This window comes from Pseudomassariella vexata, assembly GCF_002105095.1.
Source record: "Pseudomassariella vexata strain CBS 129021 chromosome Unknown BCR38scaffold_4, whole genome shotgun sequence".
Lineage (NCBI taxonomy): Eukaryota > Fungi > Ascomycota > Sordariomycetes > Amphisphaeriales > Pseudomassariaceae > Pseudomassariella > Pseudomassariella vexata.
In genome coordinates this window covers 1,055,562-1,074,211 of record NW_024467959.1, presented here as the reverse complement: position 1 = coordinate 1,074,211, position 18,650 = coordinate 1,055,562, and the positions used below count along the sequence as shown (strand labels likewise).

Sequence of the window (18,650 nt, the reverse complement as noted above, 5' to 3'; positions counted from 1 at the left end):
CTCACTGATTCGTTCCTATATCCAGTTGTGCTATGGATCAGTCGGACCTCCGTAGGAACCAGGAACAGGCTTGCGTGTCAAGAACCCCCGAGGAATGCCAGCTGACCAGCCCACCTGGAGACATTCGGTGGGACCATATCTGCATGTCAATGTAATGTCCAAAGTAAGATAGATATGCTTACTCTGAGAACTCGAAGTAAAAGTTTCGCAACGTACTTGTAGATACTACGGTGGCTGTTGGTTCACCCAGTCCCAAATTCAGAAAACTACTGCTTTCTCATGAAAACACGCACACGCAGTCACCCAGAAGGAAGTACGAATGGCACTTGTACATTGATGCAATGAACCATATAGATAAAGAGAAATAAACGACCTGATTAGACTCACAGGAAGGGGCTTAAAGGACCGATCCCACAGTTCAGGTTGTAAAGTCTTGCCGGAGTCCTATGGGAACGAGATATCTAGTGTCCGATTCGCTGCGGCAAAATCCTTTCCGTGGCTTGAAGCATGCCAAACAATCATTCTACATTTGTTCGATCCCAATTTACCATCTACTGTGTCAAATTCTATTCTGATGACCCGGACGCGGAGTTCTCTATTACTTGAGTCCATTCAGGGGCTTCATCTTGTCCTACTAGTAACCTCATTCACAATTGTTGATAACCTATTCAATCAGTATCTGTGCCACTAGATACTCAAGTGCTTGATAGTATTGTGCAATTCTTACCAAGATTACTCTGTGCCTCCGGTATAACTTCCTCAACCATAGTCGTCAACTCAATCTGTGAAGCTAATCTCGTCAGTGTCGTCGGGCTTGTGATTACTGTTACATCAAGCCCAGCTCCTTCGCTTATCTCTCGAGAACATAGATCGTAGCATTGCCAAAAATTCCATAAATTCTCCTTTCTATGCCAAGATTTATTCCATAGAAATATCCTCGTTGTGGAGGAATAGTTAGTCTCCCAGCGTGTACAACTGTATATCCCTATGCCCCATACGCCTTTCTCCACTTCAGCGCATGGGGTCTGCCAACACGGCTTCTTCTGGTACCAGAGGTTGCAATCGGATACCGCTATCGTATTACGATAATTCATTTATCATCAGACGCCGTCATCGCCCGCTTTCCTCTCGGGATTTCTGCGTGCTGGCCAGCGAAGCGGGAACTTCTAGCTGTGGCCGAAGATAACGACACTTTTGCTAGGCAAAGATGTTGGGCTCCGTAGACTGAGTGGAAATAGCCCCATAACTTTTCAGGAATAATGAACTGCACGCGATCGTGTTGCAGCTACGAGGCACTGCCTGAGTAAGGCTTTGGCTGGCGTGTGCCAGTGAATATTGTCGATCAGACGCCAGAGCCCGGTGTTGCTTCTCCTGCTGTTGTTTCTCTTCATAGTGCTGCGTATGTCCTCTAAACTGACTATAATATAGACCCTAACTTTGGGTAGAGTGATATTCCACCCACCAAAAACAAAAGCATGTTAGGCTTCTTCTGGCTGGAGCAAGTCGCGGAAGCCCGATCCAAAAAGGATGATAGCATGTTCTGCCCGCGTAAACGCGACCCAGTGCCCCGTTTGCAAGAAGGGCTGTTGCCTTTGTTTTTAAAGAGCTCCTGTTGGGTTGACACACCCATAAAGTCGAAGAAACCTCGAGCTGTTGACGGGGCGTAGATTTCAAGCGGAAGCCTACGCCCGCTCCTGTGTCAATATTCTCGTATAGTACAATGATCTGTCCTGATATGTAACAGATATTGTCTACTCCATCTTTCACGCAGAAGTATGCCGCCTTTTCTTTTATTGACTCTTCCGATTCGTCGCCTAATCTCGTGGACGTTTTGCCCATGTTTCTGGCACCCTGGCATAGATCGGAGATTTGAGACTGACAAAGTTCAAAAAACCTCAAAGACCGCCTCAGAACCCGCATGTGTCGTGCTCACTTCCTCGAAGTCACCCTGCTCGAAGCGAAACATTCGCCGGAGACTTTCATCGCCCTGTAGCTGCTTGATAGACACGCGCAGCAACCGTCGCACCCCACTAACACCATCCATAAACCATGCCTGCCCGTCATCAATATCGTAAAACACGAAAGGTTTCTCTTCCATCATCAACAATACTCCGATGTAGTCATCACCATAATTGCTAACGTGGATTGACTTTTCTTTGTTACCAATGGCCAGAATCCCGCCAACAGTGATCGACTTCCCGACTTTTACTGATATGTTGTCAAAGTCGCACCTCTAATGCGGTTTCGAAAGTCCAGATGAGCCAATGTCATGGTTTTTGTCTCCGGCACCTTGACCAGCCTGATCAGCTAATTTGAACATTTATACATGTGATAGACCCTCAGACTCATCAGCATAGTTCCTAACGTCGTTATACCCCCCTAACATGTGACGATTTGTCTCGAGATGTCGGTTTGTTAGTATCAACGGTGAGCGTCTCACTTGTGGGACCTGACGGTCCTCATACGAGATGTAACTTCCATTATCATTGAAGAACATATGCCAGTACATCTAGGATTGGTAGCCTGAGAGGCTGCCAGCATTGCTGAAGATCCCTTAATGAAAACCCTCCCAGAAAAGTCGATTGCTTTGTTGGCATTCAACAGTGCAGCTATGATGTCGAGCGAGACTCCACCCCGAGTCGACGTGATAACGCCAGGGAATATGGCAGCCCTGAACTACCGTTGGATTATTCAACAGATTATGCAAGCAGCTACCGGAGCCGGAATCCATATTGCCGCTTTCTGGCTCGACTTCAAACCCAAATCTACGCGTTGGTATTACTAGTCTCAGTTGCCCTCCCATTGAGGGCGTCTTCAACGTCAAATGCTATGATTACCAGGATGCAACAGGAAGTGAGCCGTCTCAATGGCGAGCAGCGAAGGGCTCCACCTAGTCAAGCAAGTTTTTCGCCCACTTCCGCAATGGAATAGCAATTACCTGAGGCCACAATACTCAATCTCGAGTTGACGTACTCAGCCGAGAGATATGCGCCTCCTGGGCACTGACCCAAACTGCTGGGAGCTTCTGTGAATAATCCATGTTACTACTCGCTTTGTGAGTGAAGTAGGTAGAACTCTTACCAGAAGTGAATGCTTCGCCACTCAGGGTTTGTTAAAGTATTCGAAATGGTTTCGGCCCTGTTTTTAGCCAGACTTATTATCTCATATGCTCAATACATAACACTGCCTGTACGTTGTTCGCACTTCCGGCCAACGTGATAGAGAGTTCCAGAACTTAATGGATGGGCTCGGAGTATTTTTGTTCGTGGAAGAAGGAGACGGTCTACATCGAAGTTGATATGATATGCAACAGACCCGGATTTTCGGCTGGCCGATTTTCTCGAGGATGGGTTTTGTGATAGCGTTCTTCGCCATATTCTATCCAGGGATTTCAAGGGAATCCTCAGTGCGGATCAAGACAGTAGCCATTCAAATGACGGGCTTTGGGTCAAGAATTCATGATATGCTAACAGGTCAGGATGTTCATGTTCATCCATCACAATCTTGTCAATGGGAGCGTTATCATAATCTCGAAGACATTAAACCTCCAAAACGTCCTATTGGATCCTTCAGAGAAACATTTGGTCAGCAAGGTCCACAGGACTTTTATATGGGAAAATTGAGCTTGATCCTCATCGGAGAACAACCGGCTCTGCATATGTTGAGTGATTTCACTACCACAAAGCCTCAAGGTCAGCGGCGCACCTTTTCAGAGAGCTTTAGAAAGTCGATGATGGACTCATTCACCTACGGTATCTGTGGAGAAGTATACTGCCAAACTAGCTGATATGCTCTGCAACTCAATCCCTTATGGCTTGGATCGAAGCGGCGTGGAGAGAATTGCAGTCGTGCTACCCGAATTGTCCATAGCCTTCGCCATCCAGTTTGATGCTGAGGCACTAACGCTTATGCACCAGCTGCTTGTGCGTTTCGTCCACACGTGGGTTGTGAAGTGAAGAAGCATCGGAATGAATGGTTGCCAAATCCCTGTCGTCAAGTCCCATGTACTTCGTAGATCGTTGGATGCAAATTGATGTTCAATTTCAGAGCTGGCGTTGCGCCAGAGCCATATGCAGAATATCCAACCGTGAAATGATCGTGGTCATCTGAAAACTCGTTGACCCCTATTTGAGATTTATTGACTGGGAGAGTCAGAAGATATGGCATTTGGGTCTACCCACGTCCAAGTGGTGTAGGATATGTCTCACGTGTGTATTCGAGCTATCCTGCTCTGCTTGGAGTAAAGTGGTCTGGGGTTGGTGCTGTGTTAGAGCTATTACCAGAGCCCATAAATCGGGATTCATAATTTGTCCCTTGATCAGCCCTGAGAGATTTGTCGACAGTGTCTTGAATGTATTCTTACACGGTGAGTATCTCTGCTTTATGCCGTCGAGATTATTTACATCAGTTTTATCGGGGCATAGCAGGCCGAAAAGGGGGAAACCAGCCGTCTTCCGCTGCACTGTGGAATGCCAATCATTTGACTTGATCTTTCTGAGATGCTGACATCTACTACAATACAGGTTACGTCGGCTTGATGACACGTCTTCTCGGCTTCAGTCCTGAAACACGCCCAGAATCGACCACGTCGAAGAGAGGGATCGTGGTTAGAAATCACATGCTCCCTGCAGACGTCAGTAAGCATGTTACTGCTTCTCTATCGAGGTAGCCTGCCTGACACGAGTACAGTTTCCACAGCCACCCTGGGGGCTGTTTTACGTTCGATTGACAACGAAACCGACAATTTTCGAGATCGACTTTCTGATATGGACGGGCGTGTCGTGGCAGGCACATCATGGTAGAGCTCTGTTGAAGAGTTATGTCGCTGCGTCGGCGGAGTGGTACAGCTAACTTATGCAAACTAACTTGAGACGGATTGTTAAATCACCGTCAAGAGGTCTGGCGCACATCCGCCCCACTTCGGAAACCCCCAATATTCAGCACTATAATTGTCAGCTCAATTGCCCACCTATTTCTTGCCCAAATTTAGTAATTGAGTTGCCCTACTTTTCCATGTAATGACACATTTTCCAACCACGCACGCAACGTAGCTCAAGCTCGCGGTAGGGCACCGAGTCGATCAGTCCGTTAATATTGGCCTGTGGCACGGCCCACCACATCCAGTCTTTTATGGTCAGCCTGTCAATCTAGTTATCATTCATAAGGTATACGTCAAGTTTCTTTCTATGGACGTACGCCATCATGTAGCGCCGCACATGCTCAGTTGGTGACTGAATATGTATAAATTGTCGCCCAAAAAGCTACGTGATATCGGATCATGGTTGTTTCGTACAATTTGTACCAAGAAATGCCTCGGCTATTTCGAATTGCCTATTCGGGTTTAGTAATGAACCAGAATTGACCATTAACCAGGAACTCAAATTGGTTCGGCCACAAGACCTGGGAGCTGAATAGAGAAGAGGAGCGACTGGACTCCAAATGCCTTTATTGCTATCCTGCCAGGCCAAGAGGAAATTCAACCAAGTCGCCCGAGGGGTAATCTTAGTACCCCAGGGTACCCTGCATCACCTGCAGCTGTTAGTCATCACACGGCGCAGACGGTCCATATTGGTAGTTGATGGTGTGGAAAGGCTGCTCAATGAGCGTTGAGCTAACGTACTCAAGACTTCATCCTTAGACAGTCTTATGATGCCGCCAGTGTGGGGTTGCCTGCAGGTGGCTTGACTGTGCTGCCGCCTTCCCATCCTGTCTCCGGTTTGATCACAATAAGAGTAGCAAGACGGAAGAAATGTTGGTTGCGAAGGGATACCATCATCCATTCTTGATATTCCTGCTCTGTCGTGGTGAACTGAGTGCCCAACGCCTTTTTCGCCGTATCTTCCCTCCCCTCCTTCACAATTAAACGCCATGCAATGCCTTTCCGGAAATCCATCAAAACTTAACACTAATTCGCCATTCATCAGTTGTGCCGTGCTGCAGCTGCCGCAAACTGCTCCGCCTGCAGCCTCTCCAGCTCCTCGATAGACATGCCGCTGTCCTCAAACTTGTTCGTTCTCTTTTCTCGGACCTACCATTAGCCGTTAGTCTGTGAACCGCGTGTGGGGGAACGTACAATGTTCTTAATTACCCTCTGCTGGTCCTTGTGATTCGCCGCTGCCTCTAGCACTGCGGGGATGTAGTCGCCAAACCCCAGCGTGTCGAGGGCCTTGGTGATGTGGTCGCATGCGATGGTTTTCTTAGCTTCCTTCTCCGAGATCTCATTTGCCTCCGACGAGACCAGAGTTATGAATTCAACGCAGCATTCAATGAGCACATCTCTAGCCTCCTTTGAAAAGCTGACACCAGTTGACGACGGCAGAATCTCCGTGACGATCTTCTGGACAGTAGCTACGTATTACGTTAGCTTAAGGACCTGTAAAAGAGAACACCAATGGACCAGGAGATGTAGTGGTTGGTGAAGTACCAAGATATTACCACGACATGCATCTACTATAGCTCATGGTGTGGAGCAAGTGGGTAATGCGTACGTACCTTTGGGTAGGGACAAATCGTCATTGCCTACGTAGGGGAATGTCAGCAGGATGTTCCACAAGTTTGAAGTGCAACCAGAAAATCGGAAAAGAATGACCTGTGCCGATGTCCATGGACTTCCAATAGCTATCCTGATTTGAGGTATGGGGCATCTTGAAGGCTTGTATGCTGTAAGGAGAGCCGGTAATTTGAAGAACATAAAGGCAATGTGAAGTGATGATGTGGGTAATACTTTGGGCTTGCGAGGTTGATGCCGAAGCTGCTTTTCATGAAGTGGGAAAATGAAAACAATCTGGCTTGGCTATATTGCTTATGAATTGGGGAGGGAATTGGGAATGTAAATAGCAAGTGCAGTCGTGTACGCCGCCAGTGGGTATTGCTTGGTACTCCAGAATTTGGGGTTTCTTTACTCTATGGCTTTCATAATCGCATACAAAATTCGACCATGATAACAGCATTCGCATTGTGCATTTGCAGTGACAGGTACAGACAGCATAGTATGGCGTAACAAAGAAAGCGCGTCCTGAGCAAAAATGACAGTGATGAACAGAATATACTCCGACTTACCTCCATACTCATGATCAGACATCTTGGGTGAATCTGAGCCGTGAATCGATCCAGTTGAAGATTAAAGAAAACGACTAGTGAATTTTTTTTTCAATGTCTTCAAAAGGAGATAGTGATTTTGCCAACGTGTGGAAGCTTTGCTTAGCGATGTGTGGACGAGTTGGTGATTTGGATGGGGGCCTTGGCGGCAGGTGAATTCCAGTGTTGATAGAACAATCGAAGAGGCAACTGTCCGGCCAGGCATGCAGCTGCTCCAGCCTGGATTGACGTTGGTTTATGTACGTGCAGCTGCCCTCCAACAGCTTGGGGTGGGGCAGAAATCCCTTGCTGAGGCGTCTGTGGCGACCCACAACCAATCAAATCCCCAATCTCCTAAGATCGTCAAGTAGCGGTGGCGCAGTCCATTATCTTTTTACCTTTTCTTTGAGGTGGGCTGCAAACAATTTTCTCTCCCTCTTCATTCTTCTCATCATTCTCAACAACCTCGATAGCTTCAAAATATGAAGAGCTCAATCTTCCTTCGTCTCTGCAATCTGAAACCGCAGCAATGGATGAGCTAAACATGGCAATGTCTTTTCATGGCCGAGTGTCAATTTCGCTCGTACTTCCGTGTCTTCCCACAGGTTCGTGCATCCCCATACCCTAGTTTTCTATTCAGCCTTGCGACTCTTCTATGATGAACACGTTGTCGCCCCAGTCTTACCACGCCCTAGGGCACATGGTGATTGACACGTCTAAGCCAAACGACTATATCTGACTTCCCGAACATTGTTACCTTCACCTGAACAATATGTTTCAGTGATTGCGCAACTAACAAGCTTGCAGAAACACAATAGCGAATGTATGCATACCCTCCCGCAGCACACAACCTTTGCATGATGCCGAATTCAAGTACTATCAAATACCGACACTCGACGACGGAAAATCTCTACGAATCCTGACACTTCCTCTATCATGAAGTTTCTAATTGCGCATCAAAGCCATCTAGCTGATATCGATCCTAGTAAGATGCGATCAATGTTTAGGAAGCACAAATTATGCACCACTAAAGAACGCGTAAGGTAAGGTACAACGAATATTTCTTTTATGCCTGCTTGTGATGACGAACCTATATTCCATGCTAAACCGGAATCATAATGACGATACTACGTATAGTCTTTTCATCTTTCGACTGAAGCTAATCAACCCTTATCATTCCTCTACTGTACGCTCTATCGTGGTCTTTTGCTGACATGTCGTGCATAGCTTGCTAGGTTTGCATCATTTTGTTCCTTGAAAGGCAGATAGTACTGCATCGTTCCATCTGCACATTTGTTAGCTGAAGTATGGCCGTGTGCGAAGCTTGACATGACATACCGGAAATGTCGTCCACTCATGTCTTTGGTTGCGCCTTCAACAAGCTTTGCTATGACGGCGCCCGGTTGTTCAGGTTTGAGCAGACGGCCACTTGCATGCTCATCAACGAAACTGGCATGTACATCGGCTGCCATTCCGGTTTTTCCCAGCTCTCGAATCTGTTGCTGCATGCCGGTGTCGACCTTACCAGGTGAGATGGCCACGCTTGTGATTTCAGGTTCCTCGACTGCCATGTGTGCACAGACATGGTTGATTGCAGCCTTGGATGTTCCATATGCACCCCATGCGACAACAGCACTGGTTGCGGCTCCTGATGAGACGAGCACAACACGCCCCTTGGACTTGCGTAACTCGGGAATGGCTTCTTTCAGCTGCATTAAGAATTCAGTTTTTGGAATCCTTGCCAAGGTGAGTTGATTCTCTTACTAAAGCAACGGCACTCATCACGTTGATGTCGTAAGCGCGTCTCCATTCCTCAGCATTGCTATCGGCGATTCTGGTAACGGGTGTTAATACACCGTGGTTGATGACCATGCCATTGATTTTGCCAAATGCCTCTAGGGCAGCCTTGATGATCTGCGGAGCGGTCTATGGCCCTCGTGAGTAGGCTGCTCGTCTCTTGAACTCGATAAGGTGATCTGCAGAGTTGCACTTACACTGAGATCACTCAAGTCGGCCGCCGCGTATTCCACCGAGGTTGGATACTGGCTCTTTAACCTTTGTAGGTCTGTTTCTGACCGAGCCACGAGGAAGACTTTGTGTGATGCACGTAGCAACAGTTCTGCTACTGCAAGTCCTAGACCACGGCTAGCACCAGTCACAATGAAAGCCATAGAAGTCATCTTGATTGTTTTTGGTGAGCTTCAATGTCTCGGAGCTTTCTTTCCAACCCAGGGGTTTTCAATGTGTTTGGTTGGTATCAATTTGAAATAGAGTAATAATTGTTTGTCCCTTCAATGCTTCAGGAAATTTTCTGATGTGGATATCTTGAGCTCTTTATCTTATCGGAGCTTCCAGCATCCATGCAATCAGGAGGGGTTATGAGGGGCCATCCATTGGTACCCTGTCGTCACTGCTTTCGGCAAACAAGACTGATAAACAGCATTTCGATAGTCGTCCGGACTGCCAGACTTGCGACTCCTTCTGTTAGTTGACGATTGAGGATTTGTTATGTCGCAGACCATCATTCTGGGCGCCGGTATCGTCGGCATCTCGACGACCTATTATCTGTCCAAGCATCAAACACCCTCGAGTATTCATCTTGTCGAAGTTTCGCCCGAGTTGTTCGCGTCCGCATCAGGATTTGCGGGCGGTTTCCTTGCGAGGAACTGGTTTTCCCCTGCCGTTGCAGAGCTGGGGGCGCTTAGTTTCGATGAACACAAGAAACTTGCAGAGAAGGAGAACGGTGCTGAGAAATGGGGCTATGCGCCAAGCACGTCGATCAGCCTATCTTCCTTGACGAAACCAGGAAAAGGAGTTGACGTCTGGTGTCGCGATGGTAACAGCCGGGCAGACGCCGCCAGTTGCGACCCTGCTGTCGGAGCAGCGCCGCTCTGGCTCCGGAGAGTACAGGGAGATGCTGTTAAAGTCATAAGCGATGAAGGCACTGTGGCTCAAGTGTAAGTCACTAGTCATCTATGGGCACATGGTGCCTCCTTTGCTACAGGATATGCCCATTGACATCGTTTATTACGTAGAGACCCATTGCAATTATCGCAGTTCCTCCTCCAGAAATGTCTTGACTCCGGTGTGCATTTGCATCAACCGGCAGAAGCCATTTCCATACGTACCGATGTCTGTAACGAAGTCTCGAGCATTCGCATAGCCGACACCCAATCAAGTACCGAGACCGATATCCCATGTACGAAAATCATACTCACCGCCGGTGCCTGGTCTCCAGAGGTTTTTAAGAAGCTTTTCCCCAACACTGGCTTCAAACTGCCAATCGCAAGCCTCGCAGGCCATTCCCTGGTGGTCAAGTCCCCGCGTTGGACAAAGCAAGACGAAGAAAAGGGCTGTCATGCCGTCTTCATGACGAGCGAGCCGGGCTACTCACCCGAGATATTCTCACGAATAGGCGGGCATATTTACATCGCTGGCGTGAATTCAGCAACCGAGCCATTGCCAGGACTGGCTACGGATGCTAAACACAATATTTCCAAGCCGTCGATTCTGAGGCTGCGAGATACGGCAAGAGAAATGCTTGGTCAAGATGATGCAGAAGACGACTTTGAAGTTGTAAGAGAGGGTCTTTGTTTCCGGCCAGTGACCAACAGCGGCTTGCCTATCGTGGACCGGATACCGGACGCGTGTCTGGGGGTCAGCACGCGGCCGGGTGCCGAAGGTGGTGTGTACCTTGCGGCAGGCCATGGTCCCTGGGGTATAAGTCAGAGCCTCGGGACTGGCAAGGTCTTGGCTGAGATGGTTCAGGGGAGGGAGTTGAGTGTCGATATCTCGGGGTTAGCCTTGAAGGCTTGACGAAGAGCGTCCACGAAAAGGTCGCATTATATCTATCTGTTACTTGTGGGTGCAAAATAACGTCACAGAAAGAAGGGGCGCGCCGGTTTTATGAAATCTCAGTCTTGGCTTGAAGCCATATTAATGATCGTCAACCTTGATGACTGCGGCAACGAGTGGCAACCATTTTCAGGCAGCAACAGGGTGCATCACAACCTGGTCATTTCCAGTCACTGAAATTTTATGAAGGATGGTTAAATTGGATGGAATCTATGTGACTTCTAGGCCGATAGTACTTTGCTGAACATATCTAACTCTGCCTAAGTTTCTGCTTGCACAGCTTCGCCTGAACTTTTTGAGAGGCGGTAAATTTCCCAAGGCCATCCGCGATGCCCTGAAGAGACTTTCAACAGGCCCTATAGCCTACGACAAGGTGTACACAGAGACGATGCAACGAATTCAAGTACAGCACGTAGACGAGGTCGACCCACAAGACAGGTTCTGTCATGGATAACATGCACGAAAAGACCCCCGTCCATCATCGAACTCGAACATACTCTCGCTGTGGAAATTGGCAAGATCTATTACGACGAAGAGAATCTGTCTCCAGTGGAGGACATGGTCTCGGTGTGCGCCACACTAGTGATTATTGATGAAAACAGTGGCATCATCCAGCTCATCCACTATAGAACTCAGGAATATTTCGAGCGGGAGTGGTGTCGATGATTTCCGACTGCTGAAGATGACATCACGAAGACGTGCCTTGCTTATCTCTCTTCTACGCGTCTGGAGGTGGTCATCTGCGAATGGATGCCGAGCTGAATGATTGACCGGTATCGTACCCATTCTATCAGTACGCAGTGGAACACGAGAGATCACGCTCGCGAAGCCACCACTTCGCCCTCGGATATGAAAAGATTTCTGGATACTGAGCTTCACGTTGAAGCAGCAAGCTAATTTTTAAGGCTCATAATGAACTCCAAGAATGACAAGTTCAGCCGGCCGGAAGTTGTCAAGGACTGAGAAAGCAATTCATCTAGCATCATACTTTGGGCTGGAGAGAGCAATGTTGACCATCTTGGCATCGGAGGATTAAATCTCGTTTTTTGGGACGGGGGGCGGGGGAACAAGCCTCAGTTGCTTCTCTTTGTCTTTTCGAATTTATCATGATTGATGCCCACCTTCCCACGGAACTACGTCCGGATGACTCTATCTGGATGTATAAGACACACCTTTGGGATAACCGCAAGACAGGGTAACGAAAGGCTTGTTAGGCTGCTAGTAGAGAAGGGCGCCGGTATTCAGGACATATACGACCTAAGAGATTCAACTTTTTAGACAAGAATACTACGACAATTACTCGTCGCCAGGCTGCTACTCAATAAAGGTGCAGAGCTAGAACTCTGGGACAAATTTGGCCATACGCCATTAATTCTAGCAGCACTACTTGGTCACTATAAGCTAACCAAGCACCTCCTCAGTGTATGTGCCGGCGTGGACTCTATCGACAACTTAGGTAGATCACCTCTATCGTGGGCCTGGAGGCAGCAACATACCATAATCGACGAGATTTCCCAGGTGAATTCTCGGACGTCAGGCATACCGCTTTACAATATCATTTTCCCGGCCGAAGCTGCAGGGACAAAAATTGAGGGCTATTTAATTTGCGACAAGCTACCTCTATGTAATCTGCAATCAAATAGACTTTGATATTTGCAACGAATATTTCGAGCTCGAAGCTCGTTGTCTTGATGAGGCACACGAGCTGACAAATCGTCCATACTCGTTAAGCCCACATAGTTGAGTAACTGCTGGTCAGGAAGTAATGTGCATCGTTGTCGGTGACAAACAGGAGGTCCGATGGCCATCGGTTACCACTCGCTAGGCAATTCGGGCTCTCATAATATTTCTGAGCATGCGAGGGCGGCAAGGTGATAGGGTTACTTGACCCGGGGCCAACCGATGTGTGATAATGCGACTGGCCTGCTAAAGTTTTAACATTAGATGTCTATGAAGTACGAGGCCTGGGCGACGGTATTTCCTGACGTAGACTGCTTTACCAAAAGTCCAACACCGAAGCTGGCCACCCATGGTCGGGTACAATAAATTTTCGTATTGAAGAATCGAGTAATGTACTTAATTCACCAAGCAATCTGCAGTATACAATAACATTACTATATTACAGGCGAATCTGTGGGATTGAGCGCCATATGTGTGCCTGAGGTGGTGCCTGAGGTGGTGCCTGAGGCAGTGAAATCGCTTGTGTAGATAAAAAGGTCGGCACCTGCCTACCTACCTTAGATGTAACTTCTTACATAGCACTCCGAGCAGTCAATACACACATCACACTGCGCATCGAGCATCGTAACCAATACAGGATCTGTACAGAGTCATCATCTGAGGGTTGAATCCCTCAGAATCCTGCTAAACCTACAAAGTAGATCTGCTATGTTCATATAGACTTGAGTCGTTGACGCTTAGGTTTCGATAGTGCAGATATAAAATTGAGGAACATTAACCCAACAGGTGATATAGGTAGATAGCACAAGCACTAGGATGGTGAAGCTAATAAACAACCCAATCGGATATTTCAGAAGATATCGAGAGGATCTTGATGGCAGTCTGCAATGCCAGGATCCTCGCAGTAAATTGACGAAAGTTACGAAGCGAGATCGATCTCTTGGGATAAGACACATGCGTGTGATACATCCGGTATTGTTAGCGAACAGGCACTGCGTGAATCAACCTATTATGCCAGAAACTCCAGCTGAGGGTCTTATCGGTATCAAATCGTTGTCACTGCACCAGCGCTGACATATCCGACCAGTCGCGACAGGTCGAGAAAAGGAGTCAAAAAAAAAAGAGTCAAAAAGGTGAGACACGGTTCAACGGTAATGAGGAGGAATGATGACACAGACGCTCGTCCCATATGCTCTATAAAAAACAAGGTTGTGTAGATCTTCAGACGAAGGCAGCTTTCGTGACTGCATCTTTCTCATCCATTCGAGATTTTGACGTCTGAACGTAGTACCTAACTTCCACGTCAGGCTACATCGTCAAATTTGATAAGCATGGAGGACATGAATGATCTCATGGCACATAACCAGATACGCCTCCAGGCGTCAGACCGACAAAAATAATTCCAGTACCCATGATGTTGCACGTAGTATTGGGCACTGCTGATCCCTTGAAGGTTGCCATTAACGCGAGTGGCTTGGCCGTTTAGACTGTGTCTTATATTGCGATGTGCACGGAATTAAGGCGGGTAAAGTTTGAAGGGTTCCTGCAGGGTCCAGGGCTTGACTCGTGGAGAGATACGGAGTAATCATTCCAGATCTTGGTAAGGGCACGGTCATTAGGGGACTTGGGCAGAATGCATTACATCATCAGAGGGTATTTTTCAGTATTCAGCTTGTGGTTTTTGGATGTTTATCAGCTCGAGAGGGTGGATATAGTTGCATTTTTGGAAATACTCGTTCCAATTATTATGGTTCGATGTCTGTTTTTGGCGCTGTATTTCCCAGTCCGTCAATTCGCGTCGGTGGGTTGACGTCTAAAATACGTCACTGGAGGGTGTACAAAGTGGAGCATGCCGCTCCCTCCGAGGGAAGGGTAGAACCCTGTATTAGGCGCCAGGTTTGGGGTTAAGCAGGCTTTGAATTCGTCACCAGCGAGGAATGCACAATGGACACCGTAGGGTCTATAGAACAGCAGAAAGCGGGTTCGAGAATTGTTTGTTTGCCTGATGTTGTTTTGCCAGGCCCGAAGTGAAGTTGTAAAGCAAAGACGCTGTGGTATCCCTTGTCCCGATATACTCCTTCCTATGCTAAACCTCATTCATGACCGGTTGTGACCTTCCCCAGTACCCGTACACGAAGAAAACCGTAAAATCATGATTTCGTGTGTCGTAGTGGTGATAGTAATGAGGTTGTGTTGTTGATGCTACATGAAAGCTTCACCTGGAAGCTTTCTCATGGAAGTTCAAGTTCAAAGGATTGCACCTGTTCCTCTTGTGCATCTGCGTCGAGGTGGAAGACAATGCCCTTACGCTTCCACTCCCCGCGCTTGACAAACATCTCGATGTCACTTATATGTTCCTTCGGTGGTCTCCTCTGGCTTGTTGGCGAGCGCGGACTGGCTTGTGCGTTGACGTCTGCTTCACTCATCTCGGCCAGCCCCGGTGGAATCTCCTGCCAGTCCTGAAGTGGCCATTGTAGCTTGAGCCCGTAGACGTGTGTATTCCGCCGGCTCTTTATAGGTGATGACGGGGCGGGGTTTTGAGTGTCATGGTTTGAGGTGCGGCTCTGCTTAAAAGGATCTTGCTGTTCCTTTTCATCTCCATATACAGCTTCGTCGTCTTCGGGGATGATGCATGGAGAGGTGTTGAGGGCCATGGGCGGGTGGAGTGAGAGCGGATCGTAGCAATTCGGCTTCGTGTAGGACCCCGATGAAATATGAGAAGTGTTGCTCGAATTGCTCGAGTTGCTTGTTGTCCGTGAGTGGCTGAAGGTGTGCTCATCAGCATGGGTTTGCCTTTGTCGCATACTGCTTTTGGATTTCTTGTGAAAGAGTGTATTATGAGGCATCTTGGTGGTTGCAGTGTGCAATGGTAAAACGTATGCGAGTGTTTGCGAGTGAGACTGACAGGGTTTGTGTGAGTGTAATAGTAACAGGATGAGCCCACTATATAAAAAAGAGACTTGGACAGGGTTTCCGATTGCTGAAGAAACAAATGCCATTAATCCTGGAAAGTTGGCAGGCAGACCATGCTGGATTAATAACCACAGCAACCCACCCTTTGCGTCCCTGAAGATCTACAGTGAGTCAAATGAGGAGAAGAAATGGTGCCTTGCAGGATTGCTTCTCACCTGCAGAGGCCAAAAGCTTATTGCGTCCTGGTCTACCTAGGTCAGATACGAACGATTCACTAGCTTGGGCTTCGATCGTTTCTTCACGAATGCATGCGTCAGATTTGGCCTAGGCGTGCACTTGTCTGCCGAGGGAAGGTCAAATGCGGTACAGTCACAGGTCTGTCAGTCTTAGGTCCGCGTGTCTCAACTAAGTCGGCCGAACGTTGCTGATGGTGGGCTGGCCCCAAGTGGGATGGAGCCAAATAGTACTCGTACCACAAGTTGGGCGCTATGGCACCCGCTTTCCTTTCCTTCCATTCACATCCATCCACATCCTCGGGGCGTGGTGTTGTGAAGGTGGGATTAAAAAGATGGGATGATGAGTGATGCGAATCTAAAATCAAGACTTGCCGGAGTGAGCGGAGATGGCAGGCGACAAGAGGGTGTGTGATCATGACCTTCAAGACGCGTCCCCGCGATATTGCGTGTCCAGCAATACGCCAATCCTGCTGCCCTGTTGCTCTGGAGCTTTTTGGCCGGGATTGTCATTGTGAGCAGCTCACTTTTTAGGTCTAACGACAAGGAAGGCGTGCTTCGCGTGGATGATCTGCAGATTCAGATCACGATGATGACATGGCGGGGTTGAAGATCAAGTCAGTTCGTAGAAGTTGCACAAGACTGCTAATGTCTTTTGAAACAATTTTCCTACCGCCATCTGCAACCAAGAGATCGAAAATCTTCTTGTTCGTCGAAGCTTTCCATCTGGCCGCCTTGAGACGGTCAGAACAATTCACCCACTAATTACCTTCTTCTATAGATTAAACTAGCGAAGCCGTCTCACGCCCCTGGACGTCTGTGGTTCACATGCAATGCAGAGTGCGGATCGAAGCGAGGGCTGCGACTCTACTCGATGAAATCATCCATCGGGGTGGGTGGGTTGTCTGGTTGAGCCACAGCCGAGAATGACCCCAGCCTCGCCCAAGTCGCTGGAATCCGAATCCATCTGTCGGCATTGGTTGGATGCATTACCCCTGGAAGACAGGCCTATCAGCTTATCGGCGATAATTTCGCCGACCTCTGGTGACGCTTTGGTAACCGACAGCAGCTCCGGTGGTGGGTACATCAGTATTTGATTGCAGCTGCTTATGGCGACCAAAGCCCACTTGGCTCGGCAAGTTAGTCGATAGTGGATGCATTTCTGACGACCTGACGACCTTAATGGTCCTTGGCGGCGTGGGCGATTGCTTCGTCCTCATGGCATCGTCTCCCGCCACACGCGTTGTCTGGCAAGGTTTTTCTAGAGGCAGCCATCGAAGGCGCCGGAAACCTTCGGGGGCGATAGCCCGCTGGATGCATCGTCCTTATGATGCTGTGTCAGGTAGACTTGATATCGTGGCAGGTGACCGAGGCCAACCCTGCTTGTACCACTTCATCAGGGGGACGAAAGCAGCGGTTCTCCGTGCTTTCCAACGGCTCTGTACTATCCAAACAGTAGATACAGAATATCGGGACAGAGCGTTTCGACGAAACAAAGGCTTCTGCCCATACATTTTCGAGAGTACAGTCAACGGACTGCAGGCTAAGATGTACGCAGCACTAGGCATCAACTAATGATATCTTGGATCCGTGTGCAACCTCTGAACCACCAGATGACGTGAGTCAGCGATTCATGCTCGACAATAACTTACTGCGGATGATCCCAATTACTTAGTCATTTTGACTTCATGCAGAAAAGTCTAGTTCCACAGTACGAGGAAACATGTCTCATTCCTCCAGAAATCCTGATGTGGCCGAGTAAATATCCGGTGTTCATGCCGGTCATGTAGGTTGAGAGAATCTGTCAGCGGCAAACAATGAGCAATGATTATTGTTCATCCTTCCACGGAAATGCATTGCTTTGTTTCCTCCTTGCAGCTTTCTGCAGCTTCTAAAGTCAAGGTAGCTCGTTCCTATGGCAGCGAGTAACTCCGACCAGTACCGCGGTCTCTATTGTCTTGCAGACGTTCGAATAAAACAAGGCTTAACCTTAATTCAGTGCCTGAACCTTGTGCAGAGCTTCCCGAAGCCCCCACACCCTTCCTCCGCCAAACGTCGTTTCGTTTCCCTAATATGCAATAGCGGCCCCGGGCATGGCGAGCTGGGTAGTCTGAAACTGCGAGGCGTAGCTTGTGTGAATCGGCCGGTCTTTGCTCTTCATTTATTGTCAAAAGTGTATTCATTGTCGATGGTATCATATTATAAGTTACGAGAGTTCTTCCAAGAACTTGTGGACTTGTTGTTGTATGCCCATGACCGCTACGTCAGCGCCGGCCCGAGTGAAGATGCCAATATGTGTGGCATGCGCCGGCCAAGTGACGGCCATACCGCGAGGCATACGCCGACAAATTTAGCGCTTCGACCGATTATTTCAATGGCTCTCTGTGGTTGGCGCCAATTATCTATAGGACTCCATCATGCTCTCCTGGTAATCGCTTGACACGCTTTTGCTCCCAGTCATCGAGATCCTTCGCAGCGAGCCTCTGTTTTGCCATATCAGTACCATTACAATGCACCCTCAATGCGGAACGGGACTAACATAGTATTCATCTTTAATATTGATCTTACGACCTGCTTTGCCAACGCCTAGCTCCTCGTCGCGGGTCATTTGCCGTACCCTCCGGTCATGCTTTTCGTATCGTACGGCGGTCGCTGGCGTCAGGACAAAGGAACCGGCCACGATAATGGACATGAAGGGTAGGCCGAACAGCAGAAAGGGGTGTTTGGCCATGAGCCCGCGATACTTCGCCGCGAATGTGCCTGCGTCGGCCGAGCCGCGGAACTTTTTGTTGGGAAATACGGCCATCGTGTCGCTCGTGGTTTGGTACTAGTCTCGCTTGTACTTAGTGGTTTGTATTTTACACAGTGGTGACCTTGACTGAATGGTATTGA

General features: G+C 48.3%; 5 protein-coding genes across 5 annotated transcripts; 1 reads left to right on the top strand and 4 right to left on the bottom strand.

The window, feature by feature from the left end:
* Positions 1-6,006: 6,006 nt before the first annotated feature.
* Positions 6,007-7,295, bottom strand: BCR38DRAFT_426517 (histone-fold-containing protein). The gene is made up of 3 exons (XM_040859777.1): positions 7,060-7,295; positions 6,493-6,519; positions 6,007-6,348 (listed from the first exon to the last, which is right to left on the bottom strand). Exons 1-3 carry the CDS (start codon positions 7,079-7,081, stop codon positions 6,035-6,037), a joined length of 363 nt encoding a protein of 120 aa, XP_040717889.1. The 5' UTR covers positions 7,082-7,295; the 3' UTR covers positions 6,007-6,034.
* An 822-nt stretch (positions 7,296-8,117) lies between these two features.
* Positions 8,118-9,368, bottom strand: BCR38DRAFT_426513 (short-chain dehydrogenase). The gene is made up of 4 exons (XM_040859776.1): positions 9,072-9,368; positions 8,842-9,003; positions 8,416-8,786; positions 8,118-8,362 (listed from the first exon to the last, which is right to left on the bottom strand). Exons 1-4 carry the CDS (start codon positions 9,255-9,257, stop codon positions 8,320-8,322), a joined length of 762 nt encoding a protein of 253 aa, XP_040717888.1. The 5' UTR covers positions 9,258-9,368; the 3' UTR covers positions 8,118-8,319.
* A 1-nt stretch (position 9,369) lies between these two features.
* BCR38DRAFT_387719 (FAD dependent oxidoreductase) lies at positions 9,370-11,193 on the top strand. Its single transcript, XM_040857517.1, has 2 exons — positions 9,370-10,034; positions 10,113-11,193. The coding sequence occupies exons 1-2, from the start codon at positions 9,586-9,588 to the stop codon at positions 10,891-10,893; spliced, it is 1,230 nt and encodes a 409-aa protein (XP_040717887.1). The 5' UTR covers positions 9,370-9,585; the 3' UTR covers positions 10,894-11,193.
* A 3,650-nt stretch (positions 11,194-14,843) lies between these two features.
* Positions 14,844-15,458, bottom strand: BCR38DRAFT_407255 (uncharacterized protein; the record flags this gene model as incomplete). Its single annotated transcript, XM_040858148.1, has 1 exon — positions 14,844-15,458. One exon carries the CDS (start codon positions 15,456-15,458, stop codon positions 14,844-14,846), a length of 615 nt encoding a protein of 204 aa, XP_040717886.1.
* A 2,702-nt stretch (positions 15,459-18,160) lies between these two features.
* BCR38DRAFT_407254 (cytochrome c oxidase assembly protein COX16-domain-containing protein) lies at positions 18,161-18,564 on the bottom strand (the record flags this gene model as incomplete). The annotated part of the gene is made up of 2 exons (XM_040858147.1): positions 18,161-18,241; positions 18,298-18,564. The coding sequence occupies 2 exons, from the start codon at positions 18,562-18,564 to the stop codon at positions 18,161-18,163; spliced, it is 348 nt and encodes a 115-aa protein (XP_040717885.1).
* Positions 18,565-18,650: the final 86 nt, after the last annotated feature.